Below are 27,844 nucleotides of genomic sequence, written 5' to 3' on the forward strand. Positions count from 1 at the left end.
CCTAAAATGAAAATTTTGTCGTTCCAAACACGTAAAAGCTCCGTTCGTCTTCGGAACACAATTTAAGATATTTTGGATTAAAACCTGGAGGTTTGAGACTGTCCCATAGACTGCCAAATAAATAACAGCCACAAGGATGCGCTGTTTCTACGTGTATTTAGCTTTGATTTGAAATAAAGCGCATCCTTGTGGTGTGGATGACACAGAAGAGCATACACAGCATACGGTGATGTGGAGAGACACAGAGGAGACTGTTGACAAAGGAATTATTGAATAAAGTCATTATTTTTGTTTTCTTCGCTTACAAAAAGTGTTCCCATCGCTTCATATAACCCAGACTGCATGTTTGATGGCAGATGGAGTATTCTGACGACGACTTTCATACCTTTTATGGACCTTGACACTGTTTAAGATTCAAGAGATTCAAGATTTAAGATTTTTGTCACATACATGGTTATATGGAGAGCATATGACCAGCAGTGAAACATCAGTCAGGTCTGCTCCACGGACAGTGCAATTATTAAAGAACACAAACACAAGAAAATCATACAAAAAAATATGATATGGAAAAAGTAAGGTAAAAAAAGAATAAAATAAGATGCTTATTAAAAAAATGTGCAGGATAGTATACTGTAGACTTAATAAATATTAAGAAGAGGGTGGAGTGACGGTTATATGGAGAGCATATGACCAGCAGTGAAACATTAAGGTTGGTAGGTAGGTTATTTACTTGGCAGTCTATGGGACAGTCACAGGCCTCCCGGTTTTCATCCAAAATATCTTAAATTGTTTTCCGAAGACGAACGGAGCTTTTACAGGTTTGGAACGACATGGGTGTAAGTGAGTAATGACAACATTTTAATTTTGGGATGAAGTAACCCTTTAAGCATGGATTTCTGCCCTTATCTACTCACTTCTCTCTGCAATCGCTGCAGCCCTGAGGAAAAAATGAAGACAGGATGAGAAAATATCTTTAGTTATTCAACCCACTCAAGCTGAATAGTATCTGTTACAAATTGGAAATCATTTTTGACACTTACTTGAGTCTTTGAAATTCAGCAAATGCATCGTCAAATGCTAAAAAAAATAAAAATAATAATTATTATTTAAATGCATGATTACAATAAACACTCTGTTTCAAAGCCTCCTGAGCTTCCTAATTAAACCGCATTTAAAGATGCACTTAAAAAAATTTTATTTTAAATACATACAATTTATTTTAAATAAATACAAAAAGAAGTGCACTTTATCATACTTTTAAAAAAAAGAGTACTTATTATGAAAATAATAATTTAAAAGAATATACTTAAGTAATAACTGAATGTAATGTTTTCAGACACTTAACTGCATGTTAATGACAATTAAATGAAAATGTAGTTTAGTTTAATTTTATATTAAATGCAATTAGCTTTAGAGTGGGACTTAAGTAGGACAAGTACATCTTTATAATTAATTGTATTATCTTTGAAATTTGGTTAAAGTACTGCTGAATATACTGACAAGCATTTATAATAAACTAAGATATTCTTTAATGTAATTTCTATTGAAACTTGTATCTTATGAATTTAAATACATCAGTCAAGTATCAATCAATCAAGTGCTTTACATGTGCTTTAGTCACACATCAAAATAAGTGTACTAACTTTAAAACATTACAAACAATTATTAAAACATGATTTAAAATGTACTTTGAAATAAAACTTTTGTAATAATTTGACATTTTTACAAAGTGCACTTTTAAAAGTGGCCTTTTATTTAATTATTATTATATTATTTCCAAATACAGTTTAAAAAATATATATTCTTTTAAGATTTGAAGTACTCCACATGAACTTTCCATACAGATGTGCACACTTATTTTTCACAAACAGAGATCCCATCACAACTAAAGTGAACCACAGTGTGATTTTTGCCAGCTTTGGCCATGGACAGTGTTTTTTCATTTTGGTCCAAGTACTCTCATTTTCAGAGGAGACAGAATCTGACTGTTGCAATGTGATGCTTAGTCGCAGTCATAATATAATGAAGGCAGCAGACAGCAAGGTTTGGAGCATGGCGTATGTGATCATGTGTTTCCTCACCTTGTCCAGCCAGTTCCACAGTTCTGCGTAAGCCTCCTTTCCCGTCGAAGAACTCAATGGCGTATTTGCCTTTATCTTTCTCTGTGGGTTCAGAGATCTGCAGCCACAGCTGCTCTCCCACCACACCACTCTTAATGCGCTCGGTGAATGCAATCGCAGCGTCCCTTTAATGAAACACACACACTTTTTTACTTGTCATGAAATAAACTCAATAAAAAGGTGGATTACTCTGCATGGGAGCATTGAGAGTGGCTACTTTTCTAATAGTATATGCTTTATCAATATTGTGACCACATTTAATTTTTGTCACAAATACAGACATTTGAAATTGACATTTAATAATTAGAAAAAAAAATATTTAAAGCAAACCCGAAACTAGATAAACTTGGGCTCACGTACCTCTCTTATTCAGCACAAACACAAATGTGCACACTTTGCACATACTTTGTATGTTTGACGTTAACTATACTATAACTTAACTATAAAACATTAGTTAAACATTAACTATAAAAGTCGCTTTGAAATACAAGCTGCATATTTTTGATTTTTTTTTTTTTTGCTGTTGTTTTTTTGCATTGAACTTATTATTTATTTATTTTTGCTGTTGTTATTATTATTATTATTATTATTATTATTATTATTATTATTATTTTCATTCTCTATTTTGATCCTGGTCTGTAATGTGACTTGGCTGGTTGTTGAATAAAAAAAAAAAAAAAATTAAAAAGTGACAATACAGTAAACAACTAAAACAAAGGAACAAAAGAATAAAATGTGCATTTTCTTTTTTTTCCGCATGTCATGTGTGGGGAACCATAATTTAACCAAAATTTTCAAGGTTTACATAAAATCTTCTTCTGAGATTAAACTTTCAAACATGAACTAAATCCCACTTATGGCTGTACATTGAACTTCAAATTATTTTCATTTAAATCATTGTCAGAAAATTTCTTAATGCTAGAAAAAATGTCATGCATTCTTAAGTTTAAGAGAAACACTTCTTAAAAGGACAGTTCACCCAAAAACTACAATTAAATTCTGTCATCATTTACTCATCCTCAAGTTGTTCCAAACCTGTATGAGTTTCTTCCTTCTGTTGAACACAAAAGAAGAAGAAACCAGAGGGGAAACCGAAGGGTAGAAGGGAAACCGAACAGTTGACGGTAGCCATTGACTTCCACAGTGTTTTCTTTTGTACTATGGAAGTCAATGGCTACCGCCAACTGTTGGGTGAACTGTCCCTTTAAACACAGTCACATGTTCTTACTTGTGATGCCAGGTGACATGCAGCTCGTCGTTGTAGTAGCTGACGAAGGTGTAAAGCCTGATTCCCTCCTCTGTGCTCTGGATCTTCAGCGGAGTGGAGGAGTTCGCTGGACAGAAAGAACGTCAACATCGCTCATACACATCTAAAACTATATGGTTAAATGGAAATATGTGCTCTGAAGATTTTTATGAGGACATATGAATTTGTTTACTATGTCCTGATAAAACATTTACGTTTGAAAACAACGTTGTAAATCTTACCAATAACACTGAAAACCTGGTTCATCAGGTCTTTGAATCCTGGAAAACAGATGACAGAAAATCAGTTCTAAAAGCTCAATTGTGATAAGACAGATAATATCAGGAAGAATTTTTTTTTTTTTGCAGTGATTATTGGAGAAAATCTGCAGAACTGATTTAAATATTATCTAATGTACAAGTGTTAAAGGGATACTCCACCCCAAAATGAAAATTTTGTCATTAATCACTTACCCCCATGTCGTTCCAAACCCGTAAAAGCTCAGGTTGTCTTTGGAACACAATTTAAGATATTTTGGATGAAAACCGGGAGGCCTGTGACTGTCCCATAGACTGCCAAATAAATAACAGTGTCAAGGTCAATAAAAGGTATGAAAGTCGTCATCAGAATACTCCACCTACCATCAGACGTGCAATCTGGGTTATATGAAGCGAAGGGAACACTTTTCGTAAGCGAAGAAAACAAAAATAACGACTTTAATTCCTTTGTCAACAGTCCCCTCTGTGTCTCTCCATATCACCGTATGCTGTGTATGCTCTCTGTATCATCCGTGCCACAAGGATGCGCCGTTTTCTTTCGAATCAAAGCTAAATACACGTAGAAACAGTGCATCCTTGTGGGGTGGTTTTTTTTCATTTTTTTGTGGATTTTGACTGTTTTTTTTTTTTGGGTGTATGTGGGAGTGTCTAGAGTTTTTTTATAAAATATCTTAAATCGTGTTCCCAGGACGAACGGAGCTTTTACGGGTTTGGAATGACATGGGGGTAAGTGATTAATAACAAAATTTTGATTTTGGGATGGAGTATCCCTTTAAGGGACAATTTAGATGAAAAATATACACACAGCACAAATTAGTGCATGTTACAATAAGAAAGTAATTTTAGAGTGTTTTATAATAGTAGTAGTAGTTTTGAATCAGTTTTCTGCTGATACCTTGGTCTGTGAGGTTGAGGGTGGAGGTGTCTTTGCCTCGATCATCTTTCAGAACTACTTCATATATACCAGCATCCTTTTTGGAGATCTGCCATTGACATAAACAAACAGAAAATTCCTAGTTAAGTATGTTTGTGTGATCTCCAACCTCACACTACAAGATCGATTGTATGTAAGAAAGGCTTTTTTTTGTTGGGTGTGTTTGTTTTGAGTATTTTTTTTTAAAAAAAGAGGAGGGAGTTGTTGATGATGGTACCAATAAAGTAGAGAAAGACTGGAAACCCAAATGGATTGCTGAATTCAAGCAGCATAGCAAATGTCGAGACTGTAAGACTTGCTTATTTTTTTTTTTTACTGTATTAATTCACAATATTTTATATTTTAAACTGGTGTTTATATGTCATTGTATGTTATATTCTACTTTGCATAAAATAAGACTGATGGAATACTGACCACATTATTTAATTTTTGTCACCAATCCAAGCATTTGACATTTACATTTAATAATTAGAAACACTATGTATTTCAACAGGCTGCATCCTTTGTTGTTCATTTTCTGTCCTTTTTAAATACATTTATTCCTGAAGAAGAAAAAAACTGTGGCCAATTAAGAAATCATTGAGCACATTTTATTAATTAATTCCCATGATTTAACTAAAACAATACAATGATTTAAATACAACAAGAATGTAGGAATAAAATGTGCTTGTAACTCATGGGATTTACATCTTTATTTTTCACGTCATGTGTGGAGCTTTGTAGTTTTGACAGTTTCAAGGTTTACATGAAGTCTGGGGACCGTTATTGCAGGTTTGCATGTTCATTTTTGAGTTTGAAATGCCTGTACAATTTGATAAAAATTGAGGAATTATAGGAAAGTTGTTTATAATAGCAATACTAATTAGCTAGTTAGTTAATCATCAACTAAATATCTCTACTTAATATTTAAATGCTTGTGGAGGCCATATGTGTCACCTGACTATATTTTTAATATATGAGGAGTAATATCTGGGTAATAACGTGTGTAACGCTGCTCACCTGAGCGATCTCCAAAGTTAACACTCCTTCAGAGAAATCCAGTTTCTCATTGACCTTGATCTCTCGTCCATCCTTATACCACAGCGCCACAGAGTCTTTCTTCATATTAGCAACCTGCATCACAGGTTAATATGTCACTAATTAAGAAACAGGCAGCACTGCAGATTAATCAGAGAGACGGCTCACCTTACACTTCAGTCTCACACAGCACTCAGGCGTGACTTCATAACCGAGATACTCCACGAAGTGTGGACCTTACAGTGCGTGAACAGCATGATTAATGTACAAACAGGACGTGGAATAAAATACTACAGTACTACTTTATTTTACACCATAATATTCACACTATGCACAGTCTGTCTACCTTATTTTAAAATGCAGATGCAAGCTTTTTTGTGAATGTGCAAAACTTCTGAATCGTTAGTCGGTAGGTGAATAACTAGAAGAATAAGATGTGTTGCAGCAGCTGTATAAATTAAAACTAAGCTTAAGTCACAATTCACGCTAAATATATGACTGTTGCACCATTAAGTTTAGTATAATCTAAATATTTCAATGAGTGATGCCTCCAACCAGACAGCTGGAATAAAATGGCAGGTTTCCTGAATTGCATCATTCTAAAATGATCAATGGACATCGGAAGTTGCATTTAACATATAACTTAATGAAGTCATGTGATAAAGATGTATTGTATTGCTGTTTGAAACATTACTGCATACTTGTTTACATGCACTTTAAATAATACTGCAGCGCATTTACTGCGCATATAATTATACCTTGTTTCCTAATCCATTCCTTTTTCTGGAACTCCGATTCCTTCTGTAACTGCTTAAACACTGAAGGAAATGAGATGGCGTTATCGGTACACACTCCATACATGAGATGCATATATATGTATGTGTATATGGACTTTCAGATGTACCATCTCCGATCAGCACTAGACTGGACTGGTTGGTGGCTTTTCCGTCTTGAAGCTGGAAAGTGAATGTTCCCTCGTCCTCTTTGCCCAGAGACTCCATGAACATCTCAATGACGCCAGTATTTTTATCAAAGTTCATCTTGTATTTCTACAACACAGAGAAATTGTTAATGCAGAAGCAAGCCAAAGGACTATTTCCAGCCAATAGCATGTGTTTCAATGCTTCATCTGCTGCGTGTTTGTTTCTGTGCTCCTCTAACCTCTCCCTGGTGGATCATATTGTCATTGAACACATATTCAACTTTTCCATTGGCAGAGATTTTTTCAGCCTGCAACCAGAAGCGAACTCTGCCCTTCTCCAGCAGCTCCACGGCCAGCTCTGTCTTCAGTGGGATGACTGGAGAGGGGGGGTGAAAATGCATTGTTTTAATAGGTTTAACAGGACTTTAAGAACAATAGAACAAAACATGAATTCAGTCCTGAATGATGTTCATTGCACTGGAGACTTATGAAGGAATGGAAGTTGTACTTAACCTTGATACTTACGCTCTGTTTTTGTATTGAAACACAATGTCGTAACCAGGCATGATGCAATCGATAAACTGGCAAGCACTACATCTTTCATGCTAAACAAGTTTTTGTCTTAACCAAAGGACAAGTGTCATGTGACACAAGATTTTGCCACTCCATCGAGCTTGTTTGTAAAATCTTACTTTACAAAGCTGTATTTTAAACGTTAAAAATTAGTTCAGTTCACACGTTAATTTTTTTTTGTTTATAGGACAAAACAATAGCTGGTTAGTACATTATTTTAAATACATTTAATAGAACTACTCTTGTAAAGAAATAAGTGTTTAATTGTGCAAATAAATTAAGAAGTATAAACTGCACTTTCAGATTGCATAATTTTAAAGAAATAAAAGACCACTTAAGTGTACTTAAAGAGAGACACTTTCATGACCGTTACAAGTACACTTTTAAAAAGTGCACTTTGTAATAATTTCAAATTAACAATTTATTTTAAAGTATTATTAATACTTTAATGTAATAAAGGATTATTTTAAATCATTATGGCTTAATGGTCTTTTCTTGTGCTTTTAGAAGTACACTTATTTTGACGTGTTGACTAACATACTATAGCAGATATGAAATACTTGATTATTATTTTATCTGTAGTGTGGTACTTGATATTACATTTAAAGTTAATATTTTTTAAATATACTAAATTGCAACTTCATTATTACAAATGTGTAATTACATTAAAGTGTATTTCGTTTTACACAATGTAAATATATACTTTAATCCTACTTAAGTGGCTCTAAAACACTCAACGTTCAAGTCATTTCATTTAATATAAATTTAATCTATAATACATTTTTATTTAATTGCAATTAACATGCATTTAAGTGTCTGAAAAGATTACATTCAGTTTACACTTAAGTATATTATTTTGAAGTATTATTGGCAAAGTGAACAGGATAGAGCAAGTGCTCTCACATTCAGAATAAAAAGTTAAGAAGATGAAAGGTTTTGAGAGTGCATGTGATGTGATGTTTACTCACTGGGGAATTTGTGGTCATGGCTGACCTTCAGAAGTTCTTTTAGAGCTGTGAGGAACAGGACAGAGAAGCAGTCAGAATCAATAACCAGTGCTGACTTGGTAAATTCAAACATAAAAATGAAAAAGGTCAATTAACTCACTTTCCTCAGAAAGTGTGTAGCTGGCAGAGGCTCCATCAGTGTGTGTCACGAAACAAGAGTAGATGCCCAGATCTTCTTCTGAAGGTGTTTTAAAGATGGCTTTGGATCTACAGACACATATTGAAGAGTTAGAATATGATACCACTCTAATCTGTATTTTGTTTTTAGTAGTTATAGCTCAGGAAATGTGATGAAATTGTTTGCTACATTAATAAATAATATATATTTTTAAATGTTCTACCGAAGACTGATTGATCAGAAGGTACACAAGTTGGTTTGAAGGGACATTTGAGCCAAAAACAAAACGTTTTTGAAACAACATTTTCAACAGCTAAAACATTTGAGCCATGATTTTAGATTTGATAATTAGTAATTTAACAAAACTCATTAGCACATAGATACTTACTTGTTACCCTTAGTCTCCAAGGTCATGCGTTCAGGTTCTGTCATTTCCATGTAGTTCTTGGACCAGACGAATTTGGAGTCAGCGGTGAGGTTAGAGCACTCAAAATTCAGTGAAATGACACCATCATCGTCAACATCCACAACTATCTCAGCAGTACCTGTGAGAAAGAAACAAATGGCTTGTTGGATTTTGTTGAGAGTAGTTAAGTCTTGTTGATTTTGGTTTGTTTTAGTGTTAACCTGGATTTAAAAACAACTCTAAACAGATTCTTCATTTCCTAAAGCACCCACTGTAAAGATTATGTGTTTGTTTTGTTCTTTCCTGTTCACTCTGATATACTCGCATATAGTTTTGATCAACGTATACTCTGAATCAGGTTTAGCATGGTCTGCTTTAGCTTAAATGCAACAGTATTTACAATCCATTTCGCTACTGTAATAACCAATTTATCAGAATGCAACAGGATATTCAATGGATAAACTGCTTTTATCCATCAGGAATTGATTGGGTCATGAAAAGTAGTCTCTATACAATCTGTGTTTGGAGGATACGGGTTGAAAAATAAGAAGAAATGGTGCCGTCACACGAAAAACAAAAGTAATTTTTAAAGGTATATCAAGTTATTTAAAGAGAGATAAAATTCAAGACAAAGTATGAATTGTACACAAGACAAGGATCATTTTAATTTTACACTGATTTCAATTTAATCTGCAGTAGTTTTTTTTTTTTTTTTTGCAGTACAATGAAATGTTATTTGAGAAATTCTAGTTCAGTCTAGTTTAGTACCTGGTTTAGTAACTGCCTCAACTGGTTCTGTAGGATCTGATGCTTTTCCTACACCAGCCTTGTTCTGAGCGCGCACACGGAAAACATATGATTCCCCCTCCTTTAGATCCTTGATCTAGAATAAGAGAAACAACATTTACTACCATAAACCTACCCTTGAGAAAAAGAAGTGTGCTTAATTGTATTAAATGTGAACTTGTATTGTGCTTCAAATCTTAAAAAGTATATTTAAAAAGATGATATAATTGTATATAATTGCAGATGATATAATAGTTACGAAATAAAAGGCCACTTAAGTTACTAAAAGAGTGACACTTTCATGATTCTTAACACACTTTTGTACACTTTTACAGTTTATTTTTTGATGTAGTGTTTTTTTTAATGTCAAATTTTGAGTCATTTTTTTTTGATTATTTTTTTTTGTGTTTATTTTTTGATGTGTGATTTTGAGTCAGTATGTTTGAAGAATCTTATTTTGTGCTTGATTTGACATACTACAACACATGTAAAGTTTCTGGTTAATATATATTAAATGCACTAAATTGCAATTATCATTACAAATGAGTAATTACAAATATATTTAAATACATGACATTAAAGTGTATTTTAGTTTAACATAAATGCTTGTAAGTATCATATTTCAAAGACAACAGAAGTTATTATGAAATTACATATAAAGATGTACTTAAGTTCTACTTAAATGGGTCAAAAAAAAAAGTTCAGCTAAATGCATTTAATACAAATTTAAATATATATTTTCATTTTAATTGCAATTAACATGCAGTTAAGTGTCCAAAAACATTACATTAAGTTTTCACTTAAGTCTATCCTTTTAAATTATTTCCACAATAAATACTCATTTTAAAAGTATGCTACAAGAGTACTTAATTTTCTCAAACGTATACTAATATCACAACCCTTAAAAAACTCCACTGCCCTACGGCTTCCATATGCATACAAACCGTCATGAATGTCTTGTGAGTAGCTTTCTCATTGACTCCTCTCCACATCTCAAAGTCTGCGTCAGCCTCTTTGATATCAATGTAGTATCCATTGACAGCATCACGACCCTGGTAGACAGGTGGTTTCCAGAGCAAGACCAGAGAGTCCTTACGCACCTCCTGCACTTGGAGGTCATGGGGTGGTCCTAAAAACAGGTTTTTAGTGTAGAGCATTTCAGACAGAGCCGATGTGAGAAACAAGAGAATATGTTGTGTTCTTTGCTGTGAATGGAACATGGAACAAAACTAGATGAGTCTGGATGAGTCTTAAATATTTAGATTATTTTATGATTAGTTAGATTAGGTTAGATAGGTTAGATGAAATCTACTTACAGAATTCTGAAGGATGTGCTTTAAATCTGCAGTGTATATTCGAACTATAATATTGGGAACTTTGAAAAAGTTGGAAAAAACTTAAGTGTACATTGTAATGACATTAAAGTATATTTAAGTTTAGCATTAATGCTTGTTAGTACATTTAACAGTGCACTTATATATAAACTATATTTCAAAGACAATATTGATATTAGAGAATATTGAAAGTAATTATGAATTTAGATATACTTAAGTCACACTTAAGTGGGTCAAAAACTCACACTAAAGTTCAGCTCATTGCATTTAAAATAAATTTTAACTATATTTAATTGCAATTGTAGTTGCATGCAATTAAGTGTCCAAAACATTACATTGACACTTAAGTATACACACTTAAAAAGCATGCTTTTTTAAAAGAGTAATTAAGTGTATTTTTTCTTTTTTTTTTTTCTTTTTTACAAGGGTCACATTTATTGTCAGCTTTGCAGTTCTGGAAAGTAAAACATTTTTCAAATTAGTTTGTGCCTACCCGGTACAGCAATAGTCCACTCCTCACACTTGAATGTCTCACTGGGAAGAGATGGGATGCCCACACCAGCCATGTTGGCAGCACGTACCTGGAACTGGTACAGCATGTTTTCCTTAAGCTCTGAAACCTAGGCAGAAAGACAAGGTTGGAGATCACAAATTGGCCACATCATAATCTAATATTTTGCTTGTTATTACACGCACAAATGTCCTACTTACTCTATAAGCTCTCTCACTGACAGCCTTAATATTTGCCTCATGCCATTTTCCCGGTACTCCACCGATGACCTCACGGTAATCAACAAAGTAACCAGTGATGTCAGCACCGCCGATGAAAGTGGGCTGTTTCCAGGCTAGTACCATTGAGTCCCGCACACACTCCAGCACAGTGATGCCGTAGGGTGGGGTGGGTGAAGCTGGCATAACAGAACACCACAGTTAGCAGTGAAGCACATTTGCAGTATAAAGGAAACTTATGACAGACTGAGCATGTACCAGCATATGTGAAATATCCAAACCAAACACAGTACTGTTAAAATACAGACTGGCACTATAACATTGCAAGGAGGGTGTTGTATAGGTGTCCAGCATATTGCCAGTTGTGGCTGGTGGCAAAAAAGAAGCCAAAAGATGTATCCGTGTAAATAGTGATGTTATTTGAGGGTTTAAAAAGTCTGTAGCTGAGAAGATTTACCATATATTAAAATTAGTAGATATCCCACTGGAAAAACCAGGTCAGTGTAAGATGCTTACAGTGTAAGTTTCTAGAACATGATAGATGTTGGGTTTCTGGTTAAATGTGCTTTACCATGTATAACCAGCTTGGTCAGCAAGATCAAAACCAGGTTTAGCTGATTAACAACTGTATGTAGACCAGCTTGGACCAGCAAGAAACCATTAGAAACTGGTTTTAGCTGGCTTTTCCAATAGACTTGACTGACCAATCAGTGTCAATATACTTTATAACCACAGCATGACTACAAGGTCAATAAAACAACTGCAATATGCTAATATGCTACAATAAGGTCTTGTGTCCACCCTTGTATAAAGAAGTGCACTTAATTGTACTGAATGTGAATTTGTTGTGTATTTAAAGTTTTAAAAGTATATTGCAGATAATACAATATTAATGAAAAAAGGCCATGTAAGAGAGAAACTCTTTCATGACTGTTTCTTTACATACTTAAGTACACTTTGAAAAAGTGCACTTTGTAATAATGTAAAAGTTTTACTTCAAAGTACATTTTACACCATTTTAAATAACTTAATGTTTTAATAATAATTTGGTGTGTTTTAAAAGCACACTTAAGAACAATATATAAATAACAAACACACTTATTTTGATGTGTTGACTAACATACTAATGTAAAGTACTTGAGTAAAATTTTAACTGTAGTGTGTTATTCATTATTATGTTTAAAATTAATATATTTTACATGTACTCAATTACAAATTTGTAATTACAAATATATTTAAACACATGAGATACAAGTTTCAGTAGAAATTACATTAGAATATATTTTAATTTACCGTAAATGTTTGTCAATACATTTAGCAATACTTTAACCATATTTCAAAGACAAGAGAAGTAGGTAATTATAAAGATGTACTTAAGACCTACTTAAATGAACATTAAAGTGTTTTTTTGACTCACTTAAGTGTATCAAGTGTATTAAATGTATTATAGTTTAAATTAGCATTTATATACATTTTAAATATAATACACTTTTGTTTCATTGCATTTAACAAGCAAATAAATGCCCCAAAACGTTACATTTAGTTTGCACTTAAATATATTGTTTTTAATTATATTATTTTTGTAATTAGTGCTCTATTAAAAAATATGTTAAAGTGTACTTCTTTTCCACAAGGGTCAGTTTAACAGTAATGACCAATAAATGATTAATGACTGAACTGGATAAATTGCAATACACTAAATGTGTTTTTTTTTTTTTTTTTTTTTTTTTTTTTTTTTTTTTAAAGATGCAAAAAAAACTCAACATGCAAAAAATGAACAGAAATGAATTAAGAATGAATGGAAAAAACAGGAAAGGAGAAAATGAAGACAGGTCAACTCTGAGGAGGGATGCTGATGGGTGATGTTCCAGAGAGTTGGTTTTCTCTCTCTCTTCTCACCTGAGCCTCTCCGTCCTCTCTCTCGCTCTCCTGCTTTCTCTTGTTCCGGAGAGGAGTTTACTGAGGACTTACGACTGTCCGGCAATTCTTTTGCCGACTCCTTTTGGATAAAGTTGGGCTCTAACAATTCAGTGCTAGAGTTTGCAACCTGTTTAGCAGTTTCCTGCTCACAAGCAGGTTCTGGTTCTCTCTGACTGGCTCTCTTGCCCTGTTTGCCTTCATTTAATGCAGTTGGATGGCCTGTGTGGTCAGTGTTTTGACCACCTCCCTCAACCCTCTCACTAGAATTAGCTATGTGTGTTAGATGCGTGTCAGCAGGGGAGTGAGGCGCAGCATGCCTGCCCACTCCGCAAGAGCTGTGCTGGGTTAGTCCGACCCCATTACCCCCTGACTCCAGACACACACCATGAAGAATACCGCCCCCTACAGGAGTTAGCAGAGAAAACAGCAAAAGAGATCAGACATGAATTCTATTAAAACAATCACATTCAGAATGCTTCACATTTTATTCCTTTAGTCTAACTATTCAAGTTCATCTCAGTAGAAAACGTAAGCAGAAGTCTGTATGCAAGCAAGAGACAGTCAAATTTGTTTTTGCAATATTCTATTCAAATTATGAAGGCAATGAAAACAAGCAATGCAAAGTTATTTTCAGGAGAAATGAGCAAAGGGAAATGAAAAGAAACTTCAGAAAGATCATTTGGCAGATGATAGAGTTATTTAGTGTAGTTTATGCATTTTAAAAGTCACAAAGGTTATTTGTTCTGAATCTTTATGAAAAAGGACATCACAACATAGCGTAACATCAAGGCACATAAAACTCAATGAAAGCCACATAATCCAACTAACTACAACATGTTTGTTAGTTGACCAGCAGCCGCAATAACAACAACTAGTTAGTGTCTATCATCTTGATTTTTATTTTTAGCATTAATATTAAATATAAATTATTAATTGATCATCATACGACAGCTTAAAATCATTCTATACTGTATGTTTCTATATCTACATAAAAAAAAAACTGCAAGACAAATTAACTTATTGCCTCAAAAGGCCTATTTATTGATAGCCATGTAAAATAATGACTATTACTGATTAAAAATAAATTCATTTTGTGCTTGAAAATAAACTAAACAAAACAATGTCACAGCAGGCATGTGATCAACTTAGGACCAAAAAAATAGAACTACATGTATACTTATATATATATATATATATAAACACAACAACAGTACAACTAACATTCTAATATTTATGGTTTATGTCTAGTTTTTATGTATTATTATATATTTATATATCAAAAAATGTTTTTAGATCTTGCATTACAGCTTTGCAGCCATTAAAACAAGCAAACAGAGACAATAATAATAATAATAATAATAATAATAATAATAATAATAATAATAATAATAATAAATAATAATAATAATAAACTATCCTAAACTACCCTCTTTGCGTCGTGTTATGAAATCTAATTCCCTGTGGAAATTAAATTAAATAAAATTAAAACTCAAACTCCATTGAGTTTTTGTGCCAGAGAGTAGTGCTTCGATTAGAGAAAGGTGTGCACTTTAAAAGTGTGTTTCATAAAGGAGAAGTGAGCTTGACGCTCAACAGAAAGTCTCATGGCTGTTAAAGGGCATGACAGAAAGTGTGAAAGACATGCAGAAGGGACAGGTTTGAAAAGATTGAGGGAGTGGGAAGGAGTGTACGTGGGAGAGCGGGTGAGCTGGTTTTGTAGTCACCACTATGTTGGATCCGTTGTGACCCAAACTAGAGGAGGTCTACAAGTCCTGACCCCTGGGAGGAATGCAGGGAGTGGAGCTAGAGTTTGGTGGCCTTGACACTAACGTGTCATATAGGATGTGTGGAATGTGTAAGTCAAGTACAGTGGTCAGAATTAAAAAGTGAAAGCTGAAAAAAGTGAAATCACATTCTAACCATCTTAATGATATCAATAGGTGTTGATAAATGACTTACCAATAGCAGCTTTAACTTTAATGGCTTCTGATTCCTGTGAGAATTCACTGATTCCCGCAGCATTGACTGCTCTTACCCGGAAAACGTAACTCTCGCCTGTTGTCAAGCCATGACAGATAAATCTGCATAAACACATATAGACAGCAATTCATATATTACAACATAAAATGAAAGTCTCACACAAACAGTTCTAGCATTTATTAGCGCAGCTGGCTTAGACAAACATATACAGTTGCTTATACTCTTGTTCATTTAATAAACCCTTAAATCCCCAAAAGCGTGTTTACACCAACATAAATGATTGTCACAAAAATTCGGTCCGATTTTTGCGATTTGTCTGTTTAGCCGAGGACTGGGCAACTTCGGTACTGGGGACCCACTGTCCTGCAGAGTTTAGCTCTAACCATAATCAAACACACCTGCCTGTATAGTTTCTAGTGACCTTGAAGACATTGTTTGATTTGGAGCTAAATCTCCTAAAAACAAAATATTTGCATAGCATTCACTTAATATGAAATTTATATTGATGACGGGCCGCTGATCTATTAGAAAAATAATGCACACTCGAGGTGGTATGTTACTGTATGTGTGAATTTGTTCAGTAAAAAACGGGAGAAAGAAAGCATGCTTTCCATTGGTGTCATGGTCAATCAGGCTGGAAGGGACGAGGAGACGCTGGAGAATACGTTGAAGGAGTTTTCAGGAAACAAGGAGACAACAAACACTGGCACATCGGGGATGACATTTAACAGCAGACAAAGAAACTTGGGTTGGGAACACTATTTAAACACATGACTTGATGAGGGGAAGACGAGGAACACCTGGGATCAATGGAAACACATGGGATCAAATTAACTAATAACTCAAACAATCAGGGAGCAGGACCACACGACACGGGACAGAGTCTGACATGACGCCCCCCTCCGGAAGGCGTGACCTCACACCACATGTCCTCTGGAGGCACCTAGGACACACCAGGGACAGTGGGCCTCCAGAACGGCACCTGCACAGGACGCCATGGCAGATCAGGAGACTTGGGGGGCCATGGCGGAGCTGGAGACTCAGGGGGCCATGGCGGAGCAGCCTCTGAGGCCGCGGCCCCAGCCCCCGCACAGCCTCTATGGCTGGATGCATACTGACCCCCCCCCCCCCAAAAAAATACTTGGGGAAACTTACAGGTCTGAACTCAGGCCTTGGAGCCCTCCCTGGGTTGAACGAGGGATCAGGAGCCCTCCCTGGGCTCAACGGGGGGTCAGGAGCCCTCCCTGGGCTCAACGGGGGGATCAGGAGCCCTCCCTGGGCTTGACTCGGGAACAGAAGCCCTCCCTGGGCTGAACGGGGGATCAGGAGACCTCCGTGGGGTTAACTCGGGAACAGGGGCCCCTCCTGGGCTTAACTCGGGAACAGGAGCCCCTACTGGGCTTAACAGGGAATCAGGAGCCCATCCTGGGCTTGACTCGGGAACAGGAGCCCTCCGTGGGCTTAACGGGGAATCAGGAGCCCATCCTGGGCTTGACTCGGGAACAGGAGCCCTCCGTGGGCTTAAGGGGGGGATCAGGAGACCTCCGAGGACTTAACAGGAGATCAGGAGCCCCACCTGGGCTTACTTCAGGAACAGGAGCCCCTCCTGGGCTTAACTGGGGATCGGGTATGTGCTTACATGGTGCTGGCACCGGCTGGTGCTCTTGGGGAGCAGGCACATCAAAGCGTTTTTTTTTCGAGGAGCTGTTACTGGAGTGAGTTTAGGAGCTGGAGCCGACACTAGAGCGAGCTCTGGGGCTGGAGCCGACACTGGAGAGAGCTCTGGGGCTGGAGCTGACACTGGAGAGAGCTCTGGGGCTGGAGCCGACACTGGAGAGAGCTCTGGGGCTGGAGCTGACACTGGAGAGAGCTCTGGGGCTGGAGCTGACACTGGAGAGAGCTCTGGGGTGGGAGCCGACACTGGAGAGAGCTCTGGGGCTGGAGCTGACACTGGAGAGAGCTCTGGGGTTGGAGCTGACACTGGAGAGAGCTCTGGGGCTGGAGCTGACACTGGAGAGAGCTCTGGGGCTGGAGCTGACACTGGAGAGAGCTCTGGGGCTGGAGCCGACACTGGAGAGAGCTCTGGGGCTGGAGCTGACACTGGAGAGAGCTCTGGGGCTGGATTACCATTTGGCGGGCTTGTCATATTAATGTTCAATGGACTTGCCATATTAATGTTCAATGGACTTGCCACATGAGCCGGCGGGCTTGGGTGAGCCGCAAAGGTGGCGGGCTTGACCTCGGCGTGGCCGGCTGATTGGGCTCGGGAACTGCCGGATGAGGGGTTCCGGATCGGGAAAGGAGGATTTCCAGACACCGGATGACTGCCTTCTTCCAGTCAAGGTTGGTTGTGTCTGGGAGCTCCGTGGGATGATGGTATGTTATCCAGTTCCGGAACAGTGTCACAAGTGTTTCCCCCTCGAGGGAGCTGGCGAGAGCAAGCGGCACGAATGCCCTCGCATAACTGACTGGGTCGGGGCTTACCTGAGCCACGTTGATAAACAGGGCTCGTTCCTCCATTAGGGGACATGGAGGAACGCACGGAAAACTAAAAAAAACCACTAATCAAAAATAGAAAAATAAATGCGGGGAGAGGGAATGCCGCTTACTGTTCGGTCTGCTGTTCTGTCATGGTCACTCAGGCTGGAAGGGACGATGAGACGCTGAAGAATACTTCAAAGGAGTTTTATTCAGGAAACAAGGAGACAACAACCACTGGAACATCGGGGATGACATTTAACAGCAGACAAAGAAACTTGGGTTGGGAACACTATTTAAACACATGACTTGATGAGGGGAAGACGAGGAACACCTGGGATCAATGGAAACACATGGGATCAAATTAACTAATAACTCAAACAATCAGGGAGCAGGTACACACACAAAACACGGGACAGAGTGTATCTGTGGGTTTTGGATATTTTGCTCTAAGGAGATTCGAAACAACTGAAATTATTAGGCGAAGTGATATGGAACTGTAATGCGGTCAAGCGTGGAACTACCTTAGCCGTATGTTTGTATGTACGCTCGCCAACCAATCAGAATCAAGCATTAGAATGTTTATCTCAGGTGCAATATCACTTTTGGAATCATGCTGTTTAACGGATTATTAGTCTGTGATTACTCAGCCTTGTGCCTATGGCAACGTTACAGAGATATTATGTACACTAGCACACTTGCTCGTGTGATTTGGTTAATTATCATTACACTGTATGTATCTTTCTACCTTGTGCCTTTAACTGGTTTGTTGTTGCATGGCTCCCAAGCATTGCTCCCTGCAATGCTGCTCTCAATGTAGTAGCCCACCAGCTCTTTAGCGTCACGTGACGCTTCCCATGAAACCACCACAGATGTGTCTGTATTGCGGGTGGGAACCACACGGCCTGGGGCTGATGGGATATCTGCAGGCAGGTGAAAAAAAGTTTTGTTATTATAGAATTTATATTATATTCAAACAATATTTATCTGCATGCTGTAATTACGTTGGTAAAATGAGGAGTAAATGGAATATCCACATATGAAGTAAGGGCTACTTATTAGAGCTTAGATTCTCTGCCCGAGCCCGAACTACCCGCGGGCCGGGTCGGGCCCTATTTTTCCCGCAATGATAAAGCACATCACGTGTATGCGCATCGTCTCGTCCACTCGCATTCGCAGTCTCGCACGCGTGACGCATCACACCTGCTGTGCGTGCTGTACTATTCATAGCTTAAGTGCCACATGGAGCTTGAAAGAATCAAAGAAAAAAAATGAGAAATTACTTTGAGCAAGTTTGGAGGAAAATCGAGGTATATTTTAAACTAGTCGTGGGAGTGACAAATATGTGTTGGCTTTGTCTCGTGCATAAAATGCGGCACGCTGCTTGCCTATGACAGCAAAAAAAAAAAAAAAAAAAAAAAAAAAAAAAAAAAAAAAAACCGGTCTTAGGCCATCTTTTTTCTGTGTTCATCATTGTTCACTGTTTAGTTTTTATTAGTTTTACGTTTCTTCATTCGGAAATTTCAGATCCATTTACGATCCATTGTTATATCTGAATAAACAAACACGCAGTTTACATGCTTCTTCCTTGTCGTATTATTCATTAAGTGCACGCACAATTATAAAACTATGCCAAACAAATGCCTTTCAACTTACATGTGCAAAATTTCAGTAAATAATGTGCTGCAATTTGTACAAAAAGAGTCTGTAGTAGCTAATACGTTTTTGCCATTAAATAAGCACTTAGTTTCAAGTTTAAGTTTTGTTTTGAAGAAAGATTTTCTTTAAGGTGAATTTCGTTTAGTAATAAATTGTATCTTAATTTTTAATACAATTTTTCATCAACCAATTGCCTGGATTTAATACATAAAAAGCATATAGCAGACAATATAATAATGACATGGAGGCGCCGGCGCGCCACGGTCACACTATACACATTTAAAACTCACCTGAATTTACAAATGCACATCTTGCTTTTTGCTCACACACATATTATGTTTGAAATAACAATATTTTGAAGTACATTATTAATAATAATTAATCTTTAAGAATATTAATTGAATGCTGAATGTTGTGCTTGTTCAATTTAATAAAATTAAAACTTTAATTATGATCATTAAAATAATTTTAATTAATATTGAGTGGCCAATATTGCAGCAGCACCTGCGTTAAAAAACATGGCAGCCGCCCCTGGTTATACGGCCCACAAAATGGTCGGGTTTATATCGGCTCGGGCTCATAATTACAGTGAAACGGTCGGCCGGGCCGGGCTCGGACACAACGTGCTCGGGCTCGGGTAGGGTCGGCCTTGATTTGTTGGGCCCGATCTAAGCTCTACTACTTATACATAATTGGATGCAAAGAGTTGAAATATTTTATTAGCTCACTTGTAATAAACTCAAGACTTCTGCAAACAGTACATGAACAATGAACAAAACAAGATAAACATGCAGCCTGCTTTTTATGTGACTACTTACCATATAAATAATTACATGGACATGAGTAGAAATTGTTTTAAAATCGCACATATTCTAAAAGATTTCCACAATAATAATAATAGTTCAATTTTAATTTTTTAGTTTTCAGTCTGGCAACAAGACAAACACAACAACATTACAGTAATATTAATACTTAAGTCCTCTAATTTCATTTTAATAAAAACAGTCATTAAGATGCAAGATGGCACTAGTTGCATTTGTGTGAAACAAGAAACGAAGGACATGAAAGTAGTGCTGGCTTCAGTTTCCCGGATTGGCGATACACCAATCAGTATTACCGTAAGTATTCCAGAGAGCCGAACACAACAGTATGATATATCTAAAGCCATACTCATAAAAATATCTAATTTTCCTTGATCTTTTGCTTTGTAAAGAGGCTGTTATTGAATATATCATACCCAGCTTGTCCCCAACCGTGGTGGCTTCGGTCGGTTCTGATGGTTCGCCAACACCGGCTGAGTTGCAGCAGCGAACGCGGAAGCGGTAAGACTTGCCCTCGGCCAGATCAAAAAGAGCAAAACGTGGAGATCTGACGGGGATTTCAGTGTTGACTCGCTGCCAGCTGTCTGTGCCAGACACACACTGCACACACACACACACATTATTACTAAACAGTCTTCAACATACATTAAAGCTTTATTAAATATATAAATGCCACTGGCAGTGGTTATGAAGTTAAATTCAGTTTTGCACTCTGACCTTCTCCACGTAATACATAACCCCCTCATGGCCCTTGTCCCCTGGAGGCTTCCAGCTCAACACCACATAGTTTTTAGTGGCCTCAATGACTGAGAGATCACGAGGTCTGCCAGGAACCACTCCCTCTACATGAAGTCAAGATAAAATACAAAATGTAGCATGTGATATTAGTACTGTAGGTTAATTGATCAGTTTCATGTAATAAACTGTGGGATTTCGATAGAGAATACAATGGACATGGCACGGGAATGTCAAAAATACAGATATGTGACCCTGGAGCACAAAACCTGTCTTAAGTCACTGGGGTATATTTGCAGCAATAGCCAAAAATACACTGTATGGGTCAAAATTGTAGATTTTTCTTTTATGCCAAAAATCATTAGGATATTAGGACATGAAGTAGACATCATGTTCCATGAAGATATTTTGTAAATTCCCTACCGTAAATATATCAAAACAAAATTTTTAATTAGTGATATGCATTGCTAAGAACTTCATTTGGACAACTTTAAAGGCGATTTTCTCAATATTTAGATTTTTTTGCACCCTCAGATTCCAGATTTTCAAATAGTTGTATCTCGGCCAACTATTGTCCTATAATAACAAACCATACATCAATGGAAAACCTATTTATTCAGCTTTCAGATGTTGTATATGAGATTTATTTTCTATTTAACATAATTATCATAAAATGTCTCATTATTAAGTTTCACAGTATTATGAGATACTAAGTCATTATTATAAGAAAGTTTCTTATTATTTCAAGAAGTCATTAGAGAAAGTTTCTTAGAATGAGATGTTAAGTCATAATATGATTTTTTTCACTATAATACAATGTTAAATCATAATAATGAGCTTTATTTTCTAAATATCATCACATGAACTCATAGTTCTCATTATAATGAGATGTTAAGTCATAATAAAGAGATTTTTTTCCTTCTAAATATTATAACATAGTAACTCGTAAATATAAGAAGGTTTATCATTATTATGAGAGTCATAATTAGGGGGAAAGTTTCTCATTATGATACATGAAGTCATTATTACGAGAAATTTTCTCTACAATGAGATTGCAAGTCCTTATTATGAGAAAGTTTCTCATTATTATGAGATACTAAGCCGTTATGAATGGAAAGTGTCTTATTATTACGATACAGGAAGTTAATATGAGAAATTCTATCAATAAAATAAGAATAATAAGCCATAATTGTTAACTTTCTCTCGATTATGACTTAAATAATCATGTTCAGCCAAACTATGGTGGCTTCTATAGGATTCCCTATATTTAAAGGTTTTTAATGGCAAAAAGAGATCATTTTTCTCACCCACAGGCTCCTCCTCGGTCACAATGATTTGTCCAGTCCAAGGAGCAGAGGTACCTACAGAACAACAGTATATTTTACTGCTTGCTTGGTTTTCGTTTTGTTTTTGTGTATTTGCTTTGTTGATCTGGTTGTACCTTTTCTTGTGCGGTCTGCAGGGTCCATAGCAGCTACTGGTTCAGACACACGGGATGGATGGCTCATGCCTACCTTGTTCACCGCACGCACTCGAAACACATAGCTTCGTCCCTCCACGAGACCAGTTACAGGGAAGCGTGCAAACTTCACCGGAGTGTCATTGCATTGCACCCAGTGTGTCACGCCAACTTCACACCTGCAGAGGAGAAAAAAGAGGGAAATACAATTTAATGCACCAAGATATACAGTCTGATGTTCTACAGGGTTTCTGCGGGTTTTAAAAGGTCATTAAAAAAGTGTTAATTCTCCCTTACACAAATTATTACCTAAAGGTCTTCAATTGCAGCAGAAATTATTTCATTTATTGGAATAATTGTTGCATGCATTGCAAAAAAAAAAAAAAAAAAAGTATGTCTAAACAATGATGATACTATGGAGCCCCGCACATGACATGCAGGAAAAAATAGTAGGCTAAATCGTGTGCACGATTTATTAATTCATTCCCTCAATGTACTAAAACGTGCACATGATTACTATTGCATTCCCTCGATTTACTATTTCGTTCATGCGCACGATTTAGCAAATCGAGGTAACGCAATAGTAATCGTGTGCACGTTTTAGTACATTGAGGGAACAAAATAGTAAATCTTGCGCACAATTTATTTATTTTTTCTTGCACGTCATGTGTGGGGCTCCGTATGATACATTTACTTTAGATGCAAAATGAAGATAAGAAGTCTTGCTTTCTGAGAAACTGATCAAAATTAAGTAAGTTTATGCTTAAAACAAGAACAAATATCTGTCAATGTGATAGGAAAACTTGTTTTCCCTTATAATTAAGTTGATTTTTCTGAGCCCACTGGCAGATGTTCTTTTTGAAACATAAACTCAATTTATTTTGATCAATATCTCAGAAAATAATGAATATCATTTGTATCTTGATTTATGAATCTTTAGACATTTACACTGGAAAACAAAACAAAAAACCTTGGAAGCCCATTTCCGCCACTGAATAAAAAATGTGTAATTGTGACTTTTTATCTCACAATTCTGAGTTCATATCTTGCAATTCTGACTTTATAACAAGCAATTGTGAGTTATAAAGTCAAAATTGCGAAATATAAAGTCAAAATTGCGCGTTTTAAAGTCAAAATTGCAAGTTATACAGTCAGAATTGCGAGATATAAAGTCGGAATTCAGAGTTTTTTTCTTGTCATTGTGAGTTTATATCTTGCAATTCTGACTTTCTGTTTTTTTCACATTTGAAGTTTATATTGTGAGTTTTAAAGTCAAAATTGAAAGTTTTACATTGTTTTTTTTGTTATTTAGTGGTGGGATTGGGTTTTTTTATTTTTTTGTTGTTTGATCAAAAGGTACAGTAAAAATGTCCATATTCTAATTAAGCTATTTTCAATATCCTTCCACATCTAGATTCCAACGAAAAGCAGCTGATGTTATATAAACTACATTAAGATGGTTTCAGCTGGATTTTCCAGTGAAATGAGATTTAGTGTTTGGTTCTGGCCTATATGATGTTTATTTTAACTATACTTGAGAAATTTATATGGCTAACATCTTCATTCTGTCTACTTTGGAGGTTTTTATTTGATTGTGTTTGATGTTTATATACAGATGCAGTGACCTGTCAACAAAGTAGCCCAGAATGGGACTTCCTCCATCCACAGCAGGCTGTTTCCAGCTAACGATCACATAATCTTTATTAGCATCCAGACTATGAACATCTAAAGGAGCACCTGGAGCGCCTGCAATCTCCGCATCAGCATCTAACAAACACAAATAAAATAAAGTCTGAACGAAGCATTTAAACAATTGCGATTAGTTTACATAAAGAAACAGCATGCTATACCTTGTGAAAAAGAAGTGCACTTAATTTTTATTGAATGTGCACTTGTAGTGTACTTCAAATCTTAAAAGTAGCTTTATTTTAAAAAACTGCATATGCGGATAATAAAATATTAATTAAATAAAAGCCATTCTCAGTGGACTTAAAGAAAGACACTTTTATGACTGTTTCTAAAAACACACTTAAGTACACTTTTGAAAAAGGGCACTTTAATATCAAATTAAAAATTTCACGTCAAAATACAGTAAATTTTTAATCATGTTTTAATTTAATCTTGTCGTGCTTTAAAGAAGTAAACTTTTTTGATGTGTGACTAACATACTAAAGCACATGTAAAATACTTATAATATATTAATATATTTTAAATGTACTAACTTGCAACTTCATCATTACAAATGTGTAATTACAAATATATGATATAAGTTTCCATAAATGTTTGTCAGTACATTCAGCAGTACTTTAAGCATACTTCAAAGACATGAAAAATTACATATAAAGATGTACTTAAGTCCTACTTAAGTTAGTCATAAAAGCACTTTAGAGTTCAGCAAATTGCATTTACTATAAATTTTCATTAACTTCTGCAATTAAGTGTCTAAAAACATTACATTCATTCTGCATTTAAATTATATTTATATACTGTGAGAATTATTTTTCAAAGTTGTGAAAAAACATCAACAACAACAACAAAAAACAGTTTTCTACTTCCAAATTTCATTTAATTAAATGTGTTAATTTCTGTTCCTTTGTAATTGTTTTACACCGTTTACTTACATAGGAAGTATATTCTTTTAAAGTATATAATTTCCATAATAAGAACTCTTATACAAAGTATGCAAATGTGTGCTTCTTTTTCACAAAGTTGTTGATTAAAACCTAAATGCAGTGTATTGCAGTGCTTTAACTAAGCGAGTGTTGAGAACTTCATTCGTCGAGGCAGTTTCACAGGTCCTTCATCTGAATGTCATGACGGCACAGACACAGCATGACACGGATAAATTTAGAAAGAAACATGAGCTGGGAAGGGAGGCTTACAGAGATACACAAATCTCAGTACAGGCCAATATATTAATATTACCAGCATGAATAATTTGGCCTGTAATAATGCAGCAGGCTGAACTGGAAAGAGTTGACTGTATTGGTCTTCACCTCTGACAAAGACATACGCTGAATGAGTCTCAAAGCCAGATTTGGTGATGACGCGAAGTGTGTAGAGTCCTTCATCCTCCTTGTTGAGGTGTGAGAGAGTGAGTGTCGCTCTGTCGCCGCTCCAGTGCATCTGAACCCATTTAGATGGCACCAGCAGTTTATCTGAAACACACACAAACACATCCATACAGTACAGTATGTGTCACTCGGAGTTTTTTTTTTATGTTTTTGAAATAAATATTTTATTCGCACCAAGACTGCATTTATTTGACCAAAAATACAGTAATATTGAGAAATACTATTACAAGTTAAAATAACGGTTTACTATGTGAATATATTACAAAATATAATTTATTTCTGTGATGTGCAGCTGAATTTTCAGCATCATTACTCCAGTCTTCAGTGTCACATGATCCTTCAGAAATCATTCTAATATGCTGATTTGCTGCTCAAGAAACATTTCTAATTATTATCAATGTTGAAAACACTTCAGTTTTGTGGAAACTGTGATAAACTACCATTCAAGTTAAAAAAAAAAAAAAAAAAAAAATATATATATATATATATATATATATATACTTTTATTCATCAAAGATGTATTAAATTGCTTAAAAGTGACAGTAAAGACATTTATAATGTTACAAAAGATTCTATTTCAAATAAATGATGTTCTTTTGAACTTTCTATTCATCAAAGAATCCTGAATGATTTCCACATAAATTTTAAACAGCAAAAACTGTTTTCAACATTGATAATGATCAGAAACATTATAAATAATGAGTAACAATAGTAATTGATAATAATTATATGCAGCAAATCAGCATATTAGAATGATTTCTGAAGGATCATGTGACACTGAAGACTGGAGTAATGATGATGAAAATTCAGCTTTGATCACAGAAATAAATTACATTTCAAAATATATTCAAAAAGAAAAGATATTTTACATTGCAATAATATTTCTCAATATCACTGTTTTTGCTATATTCTTTGTCATTGGACGTTTGAGCAAAACGTTGTATACATTTATTTTTGATATACTGTATTTGCAAGTGAGGATAGTGCGCGGGATTTATTTTTCTTCTTTTACTATACTCTTTATCAAATAAAACGTAGCTTTGGTGACCATAAGAGCCTTCTTTCGAAAAACAATAAAAAAATCGTAATTATTCCAATTGATTGGTAGTCTATACACCACTTTGCAAGAAGTAAAGATTAAATATGCATGATAAATTGATTTCAGGATTGGCCAATATTAGCAGTGTTATCTGATGACATCAATTTTGCAAGAGATTACAATAATAGTAATCTCTTGCAAAACTGATGTTATTAGATATTATTATTATACTATTATTGTTATTACTGGCTCTTACCATCTCTGTACCACTCTATCTCAGGCTGGAAGCGCTGCAGTGAAGGGTAGATGATAACAGAGCAGCCGAAACTCAGCGTCTCACCCTCACGACCAAAAGAAACACCAAACTTCTCCACAATGTTCGTCTCGAATTTCACTCCGTACTCCAGACAAGGTGCTGCAGTACACACACATATTAAATTCAGTTTTATTTTATGAAAATGCAATATCGATGGCAATGACTCCAGGATTCACCTTGTGGAAAATGATGCACACATAAACACATATTTATGACGAAACTCATACAATACACATTGTACAATGCCATAGTGCATTGAACTTTTCACAGGAATATCATCAAGAATTGAAAGGAGACTGACAGTAGGCATCATTTAGGTGGACAACAAATTCATAAAATACACAATGAGACAACAAAAGTGCGATGAATGTTAGTGAGTATAGGAAAAAATTTGCATTAACAATGCTGAGACACACAAAGAATAGAAAAGAGTGGCACTTCCATGAAGATGAACACAAATATACACACACACAGAGAAAATGGAAATGGAAAGAATAAACAAAACATTTTATGCAAGAAATCTTTTGTCCTCAGTATGGAAGCTTGTGTCCACCATGTTTCACACAACTTTTACAATTCTGAGATAAAAAGATGGAATTGCGAGAAATAGAACTGTAAGATGTAAAATCGGAATTCTGAGAAAAAAAAGTAAAAATTGCGAGATTTGAAATCATGATTCAGAGAAAAAAGTCAAAATTGTGAGAAAAAATATCTTGCTTGTTTGTAACTCGCTATTTTGACATCTTTTCTCAGAATTGCGAGAAAAAGTGAATTAAAAGACGTAAAAATAACAATTCAGAGCAAAATCAAAAATTGCGAGACATAAAAATAAGAATTTTGAGTAAAAAGTCAGAATTGCAAGATTTAAAATCGTGATTTAGAGAAAAAAGTTC

The 27,844-nt window shown here is 35.6% G+C and overlaps 1 protein-coding gene across 7 annotated transcripts in view; it reads right to left on the minus strand.

The window, feature by feature from the left end:
- The window catches only part of LOC109048401 (M-protein, striated muscle-like), a 41,821-nt gene that overhangs the window by 618 nt on the left and 13,359 nt on the right, over window positions 1-27,844 (minus strand). For 5 of the 7 annotated variants that reach the window (XM_042761176.1, XM_042761175.1, XM_042761178.1 and 2 more), the window contains 28 exons: window positions 26,892-27,050; window positions 25,519-25,680; window positions 24,148-24,289; window positions 22,505-22,701; window positions 22,371-22,424; window positions 21,046-21,170; window positions 20,745-20,928; window positions 18,597-18,771; window positions 15,350-15,471; window positions 13,775-13,792; window positions 11,453-11,649; window positions 11,235-11,361; window positions 10,352-10,536; window positions 9,390-9,504; window positions 8,604-8,760; window positions 8,198-8,304; window positions 8,059-8,103; window positions 6,757-6,893; window positions 6,500-6,644; window positions 6,354-6,413; window positions 5,764-5,831; window positions 5,578-5,691; window positions 4,540-4,627; window positions 3,609-3,647; window positions 3,349-3,454; window positions 2,082-2,245; window positions 1,041-1,077; window positions 915-937 (listed from right to left, as the gene is read on the minus strand). In XM_042761176.1, coding sequence (XP_042617110.1) covers window positions 915-937; window positions 1,041-1,077; window positions 2,082-2,245; window positions 3,349-3,454; window positions 3,609-3,647; window positions 4,540-4,627; window positions 5,578-5,691; window positions 5,764-5,831; window positions 6,354-6,413; window positions 6,500-6,644; window positions 6,757-6,893; window positions 8,059-8,103; window positions 8,198-8,304; window positions 8,604-8,760; window positions 9,390-9,504; window positions 10,352-10,536; window positions 11,235-11,361; window positions 11,453-11,649; window positions 13,775-13,792; window positions 15,350-15,471; window positions 18,597-18,771; window positions 20,745-20,928; window positions 21,046-21,170; window positions 22,371-22,424; window positions 22,505-22,701; window positions 24,148-24,289; window positions 25,519-25,680; window positions 26,892-27,050 — 3,252 coding nt within the window. The remainder of the gene's footprint in view (window positions 1-914; window positions 938-1,040; window positions 1,078-2,081; window positions 2,246-3,348; window positions 3,455-3,608; window positions 3,648-4,539; window positions 4,628-5,577; window positions 5,692-5,763; window positions 5,832-6,353; window positions 6,414-6,499; window positions 6,645-6,756; window positions 6,894-8,058; window positions 8,104-8,197; window positions 8,305-8,603; window positions 8,761-9,389; window positions 9,505-10,351; window positions 10,537-11,234; window positions 11,362-11,452; window positions 11,650-13,774; window positions 13,793-15,349; window positions 15,472-18,596; window positions 18,772-20,744; window positions 20,929-21,045; window positions 21,171-22,370; window positions 22,425-22,504; window positions 22,702-24,147; window positions 24,290-25,518; window positions 25,681-26,891; window positions 27,051-27,844) is intronic. The other 2 variants (XM_042761177.1, XM_042761182.1) reach the window with 1 other exon arrangement.

Source organism: Cyprinus carpio, chromosome A7 (genome assembly GCF_018340385.1).
Source record: "Cyprinus carpio isolate SPL01 chromosome A7, ASM1834038v1, whole genome shotgun sequence".
NCBI classification, from domain to species: Eukaryota; Metazoa; Chordata; class Actinopteri; order Cypriniformes; family Cyprinidae; genus Cyprinus; species Cyprinus carpio.